We start from the raw sequence: 8,331 nt of genomic DNA on the forward strand, positions 1-8,331 counted from the left end.
GTAGTACCAAAATGAAAGGCATGTGCTTGGCACCAATTTTGAAAAAAAAAAAAAAAACTCCATTCTCACCTGTCTATATTTAATTAATAAACCCTTAATGCACATGTGTACATAAACAGAATCATTTAAAGCTGACAATAGGGTATAAATGTATAATTTGATTCTCCACTATCTCACAAAGCAGCTGTAGAAAGCGTTCTTTTTAAGTTGATTACTTAATAACTGAGCATTTGGAACAATAAATTTGTAGGCTTTTAGAAGTGAGTTTGGGTTTGTATTTGCAGTTGTGTTAGTGGTTCAAAAAACATGGGTGACAGTGAGTTTAAGAAACCACTTTTGGACAAAGTATACTACAAAGATTGTCCTGGATGCATCGTTGATCAGAAGAAACAGCTGCAAACCGGGTTACCGATAAAGGAAGTGTTTTGTATATGGATTATGGCGCTCTCCGTTAGTAAGCAGCAACTCTATATATTCTACTAAATTTATCTTGATATATATATGTTACATGCCTGATCGAGGTGTGTTTCCGTTATTCTTCTCAGCACTGCCGATATCATCCCTTTTCCCGTTTCTTTATTTCATGGTAAGTATGTATGTTCACTTCTGCATTTGCTTAATTTGTTTTTCATTTTCCCTATATATATATTGATTCTACTGCATCATGTAGATAAGGGATTTCAACATTGCGGAGAAAGAGGAGGACATTAGTTACTATGCAGGCTATGTAGGTAAGGAAAACGTTGATTGATCGTCTATTGAAAGCGTATCTCATATATGATGCTTAATTTTATCAAGGGTCTGCCTATATGATTGGAAGGGGACTGACAGCTGTCTTATGGGGAGTGGTTGCTGATCGATATGGTCGAAAACCGGTTATTCTTTTGGGCACTTCATCAGTGTTCGTAACTACTTCCGCAGTTATTATTTTGGCCACTATGTTTCATAATATATAAGCTGTTCATATTTATCATCTTCAGGGTTATTTTCAACACACTTTTCGGTTTTAGTGGCAACTATTGGATGGCTATCATTACAAGGTTTTTTCTTGGCTTTTTGAATGGGCTACTTGGAACTGTAAAGGTGATCCTTTTCTTACATCTCAATACTGATTTTAGATTTTGTTTATTAATTTCAACATTTCTGCTGTTTAACAGGCGTATGCGTGTGAACTTTTCCGTGAGGAACATCAAGCTTTAGCATTGTCATCTGTAAGCAACCTTGCACTTCTCTTTTCTATAATTTCCAATGACATCAGCTTCAAGTTGTTTCTTTTTAAAATATTTATTGTTTATTACAACCCATTTCATATTTTTCATACATGGAACCTTTATAAACTGAGTGATATATTTCAGATTAGTACATCATGGGGGATAGGACTGATCATTGGTCCGGCGTTGGGAGGCTTCCTTGCACAGGTTAATACCTCCAAATGTATCTTAATAGGCGATATTCATTATTTATATATGTGATCTACATACAAGATCTTGAAATCTGATGAAAAGAATAGTATTTTCTAAATGAGTAAGTAATCAAATAAAGCCTTTTCATTTTACCCTCTGTTTAGAGCAATCCTTACTTGATAGTTATGAGTTATCTAAATGAAACAAACTAATTAATGTAAGTTATCGATCAGAAAATAATTACAACTTAAATTGTAATGAAAGAATGCATTCATGGTGACACTGATTGGGAAAAAAGGTGAACATTTTGCTGCTTTATTCATTTTTCTCTTTTACTTGTGTTTTTAATTTTTGTGCTTGTTTTGATATTCAGCCTGCAGAGAAATTTCCAAGTCTAGTATCTTCAGATTCTCTATTTGGGAGGTAGTTTACCCCTTCTTAACTTCTTTAATTGTAGATAGTGATGATGGTGTTTGCAACCGCAATTATTGTTATAGCTATGAAAGTTCAGATTTGAGTGACACAAATACGATTTGCGATGCAGATTTCCATACGCATTGCCTTGCCTTTGCATCTCCACTTTCGCATTTTTTGTGACCATCATTGTAATTTGGCTTCCGGTACAGTTTTATGCATCAACTTTTCCTTGGTTTTTACTTAGGATGCATCTTAACATGATATTTGTTCTTCATTTTGAGTTAAATACTAATTTAAGTCTCCATTTCCTATGAAGAAAAAAGTAAGTAGAACTGAAGTTATGGCATATGAGCTGCTAATGAAATATTAGTTTGTTTGGTAATACCTGAATAACTATGGATTAACCAAAAACTGTAGATTAACATGTCATAAGATCATACTTGGGTTTTGACATTTTACCAACCAGGATATAATTGACTTGAAACATCATTTTTGACATTTTAACTAGTACATTCTCATTCTTTTTTGGTACTGTTTAATACTCCTAGAAATAGCAAATACAATTAAATATTACTGAAGCGCATCCTATAGAAAATATTGCATATACCATACTTTATTTATGTCTCTCTTTATTTTAAACCTGCAGGAAACTTTACACTTTCATAAACAAAGTGAGCTGGAGTCTGCTTCCGAGGAAAAATCAGATGAGAAAGAAGATTCTAGTTTGATTAGCCTTTTCAAGAACTGGCCATTAATGTCTTCTATAATTGTCTATTGTGTTTTCTCTCTTCATAACATGGCTTATGCTGAGGTAGACTTTATTATTCATTCGGAGTTTAAAAAACAAAACAATTTTAATTCGTGATGAACCGCTAAGTACCATGGCTTGGAAAGTGATAACTCTGCAAACTAAGAACTCATTGCAAATGTTTGAAACTTTGAATACTATTAGAAGTCTGATTCCACTTTGAAGTCCCGGATAGATAATCAAGCACGAAGTAAACGGCTTGTCTTCTTTCACTCCAACACTTTGAAGATCCCTACATGCAAAATTCTTCATTCCAATGATAGCTCGTTTACCGGGACTTGCTATCTTGAGACTAATCTTGTACAATCGGTCCCGCCACCTTCATCAAAACCTTACCTGTATCACCTTTAATGGTTAGCAAATCGTGTTTCATGTGAATCTTGCATCCACCTTCCTTTGCTTGACCAAGACTTATGATATTGCACTGTAAGCTCGGGATGTAGTAGACATCGGTCAACAGGCGCTGCTCCCCCGTTTTCCCATCAATTAAGACCGACCATTTTCCCCGAATATCAATGCAAGATTCATCTCCGAACTTCACCATTCCCGTTTCTTGTTCATTCAATTCATAAAAGTATGCTTTATTACCCGTCACGTGATTCGATGCTGCGTTGTCGAGATATCAAACATCTTTCTCCGTCGGCTCGGTTTCAAAACGCTTTGGAATCACACCGTCTTCATTCAGTAAAATTGTCTTTTGATCACCTTTATTCATAAAAAAAGATGGATGAAAATCATCAACTTTGTTCAAATTGGATTCTTCCTTTTTCTTCATACGTTCCGGGCACATAGCCGCAAAGTGACCTAACTCATCACAACGGTAACACTGAACCTGCGATCTATCCTTTCTTCCCCTTTGACGATCATTGGTTCTTCTTTGTCCCTTATGACTTGACCCACGATCTTGACCACCTCGGTTTTCGCAACCATCTTGGTCCTCATCGTCTCGGTCTTGACCTCCGGTTTCACGGCGTCTTCCACACCCCTGTGAACTCGGCCAATCCTGACCTTGGCTACCAGATTGATCATACGACTTTCCTTTGTAACTACTTTCCGATCGATTAAAAGTAACTGACCTTGTGAATTTGAAGCGCGCTCTCTCCCTCGTAGACGTTCCTCAAATAAGTCTTCCAACAGCATCTTCAAACATCAAACTATCAAGATTAACACTTTGCTCGATTGAGGCTACGAGTTGGAAATATTTATCTGGAACCGCGTCCAATAACTTCTTCACTAAGACATCTTGCTCGAATATGTGACCTAGACTCGTTGCCTTTGAAACCATACTTGTAATTTTTCCTGCAAACTCGTCAACAGTCTCGTTTTCTACCATCTTGAGTTTCTCAAATTCACTTTTCAACGTTAACAGTCGAGCCTTTTGAACTTGCTCGGCCCCAACATACCGTGCTTTCAAAGCCATCCATATATCCTGGGCATTCTTGTATTGAGAAATCTGAAGAAGAATGTCACCATCCACCACCTGAAACAAAAACGATCTTACCGTTTTATTCTTCTTCTCATCAATAACCGTACCCTCTTCTAGTTGAACGACTTCCCATAGGTCCTGATCATCCAAGATCGCTTCCACCACAATCGCCCATGTGATGTAATTAGTTCCATTCAACTTTGGAACCTGTAGCGATATCCCCCCACTCGCTTTGGGTTGGATTACCGGTCTTTCTTCGTCATTTGCCATTGACGTCGAACCCCTTTGCTCCACTTCTTTGAAACAAATACAAACCAATCAGTCCCGAACAACTTTTCAGAACCAAACCAACTTTCTCACAAAAATAAATCAAACTTGGTTAAAACCTAACTCGTTTAACCCAATAAAATAATAACTCTGAATTGAACCCACTCGTTCAACTCGTAAAAATATCCCGCAAGAGTGGATAAATCAACTTGTTTAAGCAAAACAATTTAAACCAAACTTTGTTTAAATTCTTTTCTCGTATTCCTTATAACCAAAGCAAGCACCTGCATAGCTATATCTTGAATTCGTTGTATAAAAGAAAATCAAACTTCTTTCTTTACTTTTTTTTGACCACCAACCATTCATAACAGAGAATTTCAACAACTAAAACAAGGTATGTGGCAATTACTCAATTCAAGAATTTCTTTTCTTGTTTATCGAAAAACAAGAAACTGACACAAGCAGAACGAATTCCACCTGCTTTCTATTTTGCAGCAGGACAACAAAGAACGCCGACACGGTTTGACTGACCTGCTGTAACAAATTGACCCCTATTCGGAAACCCAACTTGGTTTCGATACGCGCAGATTGATAGCTCCTCCTTAAGCCACCGTTCGCCGCTTACCGATTATCGATTTCTTGAACTTGGCTTTGATACTAATTCAAGTCCCGGATCGATAATCAAGCATGAAGTAAACGAATAACTCTCGTTTATACTAATCAGAAAATCTCACTCAAAAAACTGATTACAAACCCTCAAACCCTAACTCGGTTTGACTCTTGATGAACCCCAACTTGGTTGCACCAACTTCACGTTATAATGTCTAACCATAACTCGGCTTATATAGACTAACCAATTTCCTAGCCAAGACATTACCAAATATAATAAAACCCTAATAATTTTTAGGCTGGACTTTACACTTAGGCCAAACAACAATTGAGCCAACACACTTCACACAAGCTCACCAGTTACAATGGAGTTGATTTTTTTACTTTTTTTATTTTTCTCAGATTTTCTCACTATGGGCTGCGAGCCCTAAGAGCTTGGGCGGACTCAACTACACTACTAAGGATGTTGGCACAGTTTTAGCTGTTACGGGTGATAACTTATGTTTTATCAAATTAAAATGCTAATTATTAAACGCAGCTATTGACTCATAACTTGTTGTAGGGGTGGGCCTTCTTCTATTTCAAACTCCATTGTATCCGGTTGCAGAGAGGATTTGTGGGCCCATTATGGTAGCTCGCATCTCAGGAGTAAGCAGTTTATTATTTTTACCATTTTTCTTCGTTTTTACTTTGTGTTTAACAAAATTTTAATTATCATTTTGTTTTTCTGTATTTATAATGCAGATTCTTCTTTGTTTAAGATAGTTTTTAATTTCATTATATACATTTCCAAAGAAGAATAAATATATTCATACAAATTAGACTAAGTTAAAGCGTCCACAACGCAAGGTTTGCGGGTGTTGTCCGTCCCATGTGGCAACACAACAAACTTCCACGTTGTGGTCCAGCAAGTGGGGTTTGTGCATGCAAACATGTCCACGGACGGGAGTGGTGACCCCATCCCCCCCCTCTCTCTCTCTCTCACACACACACATCACACATATTATATATGTGTGTGTATGTGTGTGTGCACATATATATATATATGTATAGTTTTAATAATTTTTAATGGGGTTTATGGATGTTTGGTGTTGTGAAAAAAATAAAGGTTTTTGAGAGAAGTTTGAAACATGATGTGGCATTGATATGACAGTTTATGGACACGTCTAGGGTGTTCTTACTTGTCGTATTTTGGATTTTAGGTCAAGTGTATGACTATTTTTTGTTGTGTAGGTTTTGACTATACTTCTACTCACAAGTTATCCATACATAGCGATGTTATCTGGCTTCACGCTCTCCTTTACGTTAGGTTGTGCATCGATAGTGAAGAACATCTTATCAGTAAGTTTTATAGTGATTATCTATCTTTTACTTCATTAAATGCTATTTTTCACTTAATTTAAGATATGAGCGCGTTAATAGTGATTGGTAAGAATAGGAGGTACTATCGTCGCACGCGCACACATACACTTATATATGAGATGGTTTAGATAAAAATCACTAAGATAGTTAGAACTCGTGAAAACTATTTTTAAGATAATTAAGTTTTAATTTTTATTTTTTTTCATTATTTCTATATGTTGTTAATCTTTGACAAAATCAAAAAAAGAAATAAAAAATAAATATGTAGCTCGCGAAAATAAATATGTAGCTCGTAATCTACATATATTTACCTTATATGAGATACATATATTTACTTCATGAGCTACTTATTTTTTTTAGTTCAATTTTGTTTTTGGCAAACATTAATAATATATAAAAAGAATGAAGATAAAACTAAAATAATAGTATTGTTTAAAAGTGGTTTTCATGAATTTTCTAAGTTAATGTGATTTTTGTTGGAACACTCCCGTGTATATTAGACATACCAAATTCACAAAATGGTAAAAATTTGTATGCAGTTCTACCAAACTATTTTAAGCATCCTAATTTAGTTTTTGAACTTAACCAGGTGTCAAGAATAACCGGGACCTTCATACTGCAAAATAAAGCCGTGGTAATGTTCATACTTACTATATTTTTTTAGTTTTATCTTTCAAAAGTGTTTTAGAAGGCACATACGTTAGCTTTTATATTGATGCAAATGTACATGAATATCAGGATCAACATCAAAGAGGTGCGGCTAATGGTATCGCCATGACTATGATGTCAATTTTTCAAGCAATTGGTCCTGCATGTGGAGGTGCACTGTGAGTACTCGTTTGTTAATTATTTGTACTTTTTTTTAGTGTTTCATATCATGTTGCATATTATTTTTTCTCTTTATGTAGTTTATCATGGTCTCAAAAGAGACAAAATGCCGCATTTCTTCCTGGTATATGCTTTCACTAGATTTCAATTTTATGCAAATGAGTTGTTTCGGTTAATTTTGTTTTTAGTGCAAACGGTTTAGCCTAAAATATTTATAATTAAATAAAGAACGGGTGAAACAAGTTGAAAGCAATCACAACTTATTCAAGTGATGTCTTATTCCTTGTACATTTGATTTGATATAATTGTGTATTTGATTGCAGGCGATCAGATGATATTTTTCATCTTGAACGTGGTCGAAGGAGTTGGAATTCTGCTAACATTCAAACCATTTTTGACTACAAATCATCACTAATTGGGAGAACCAGAAATCATGCTTGAACCCTCAATCTTTAGGTTCGGTTAAGATCCCCTATGTAACAAAAATACAGAACTACAAGTCGAATGATTTCTGTACGAACCGACTGTTAGAATTTGAATTCGAATTTATAAAAAATACACATATATTTTTTATCTACAACATGAAATTAATCCACAAAATATATAAATAACTAAGGTAATTATTATTACTCAATATTTTTGAACATGATTTTTTTTAACCGCCAATGAATCTTTCAAATGAGCTATCGGAAAACTTTACCACATTGGGATACACTAGCCTTTCGACCATATGAAAACCCTTACATAAGGTCAACTCCCATGAACACTCGTCCGAAGGCACGACAGTACGGTGATGTAAAATCCTTTAAGTTCAAGGATCCAACTAGTGAGTGCCACCAACTTACATAGTTTCCTATAATCACCCCGTGCCACCACAACTAAATGAGGAGGCAGGATTCGAACATGGATCACATGAAACACCAAGTCTGTTCCTTACCTCTCCACCACCAGCTCATTAGCAGCTTTAAACTAGATTAATTACACTAAAAAATGATTTAGAGTAACAATAATTGCTCAAATTTAAAAATTGTAGAGCAATAACAATTACTCCGGTGTTAGCATGAAGTAGAGTAATAGTAATTGTTCCAATTCAAAAGTTGTAGAGTAAGAACAATTAATCCAATGTTAGCATAGTTATTCAAATTATTTGTATTCTTCTTACATTAAGCGTTCTTGTATTTGATCATAACACTATATATGCTACATATAAA

At 35.2% G+C, this 8,331-nt stretch overlaps 1 protein-coding gene across 1 annotated transcript; it reads left to right on the top strand.

Moving 5' to 3' along the window:
- The first annotated feature begins 294 nt into the window (after positions 1-294).
- LOC143542744 (protein ZINC INDUCED FACILITATOR-LIKE 1-like) lies at positions 295-7,653 on the top strand. The gene is made up of 17 exons (XM_077035270.1): positions 295-454; positions 546-586; positions 671-731; positions 799-901; positions 981-1,083; positions 1,158-1,211; positions 1,356-1,418; positions 1,777-1,826; positions 1,948-2,023; positions 2,467-2,631; positions 5,333-5,420; positions 5,493-5,578; positions 6,164-6,271; positions 6,882-6,926; positions 7,031-7,119; positions 7,201-7,244; positions 7,444-7,653. The coding sequence occupies exons 1-17, from the start codon at positions 307-309 to the stop codon at positions 7,533-7,535; spliced, it is 1,416 nt and encodes a 471-aa protein (XP_076891385.1). The 5' UTR covers positions 295-306; the 3' UTR covers positions 7,536-7,653.
- Positions 7,654-8,331: the final 678 nt, after the last annotated feature.

This window comes from Bidens hawaiensis, unplaced genomic scaffold, assembly GCF_021521415.1.
Source record: "Bidens hawaiensis isolate Kalapana, Puna unplaced genomic scaffold, B.hawaiensis_p1.1 tig00012955_1, whole genome shotgun sequence".
NCBI classification, from domain to species: Eukaryota; Viridiplantae; Streptophyta; class Magnoliopsida; order Asterales; family Asteraceae; genus Bidens; species Bidens hawaiensis.

Excerpts from the sequence above, each read along its gene's own strand:
- LOC143542744 (XM_077035270.1), top strand. The coding sequence starts at position 307 with ATGGGTGACAGTGAGTTTAAGAAACCACTTTTGGACAAAGTATACTAC. Across the intron at positions 5,421-5,492 it reads CACAGTTTTAGCTGTTACGG|GGGTGGGCCTTCTTCTATTT; the intron begins GTGATAACTTAT and ends AACTTGTTGTAG. Across the intron at positions 7,120-7,200 it reads CCTGCATGTGGAGGTGCACT|TTTATCATGGTCTCAAAAGA; the intron begins GTGAGTACTCGT and ends CTCTTTATGTAG.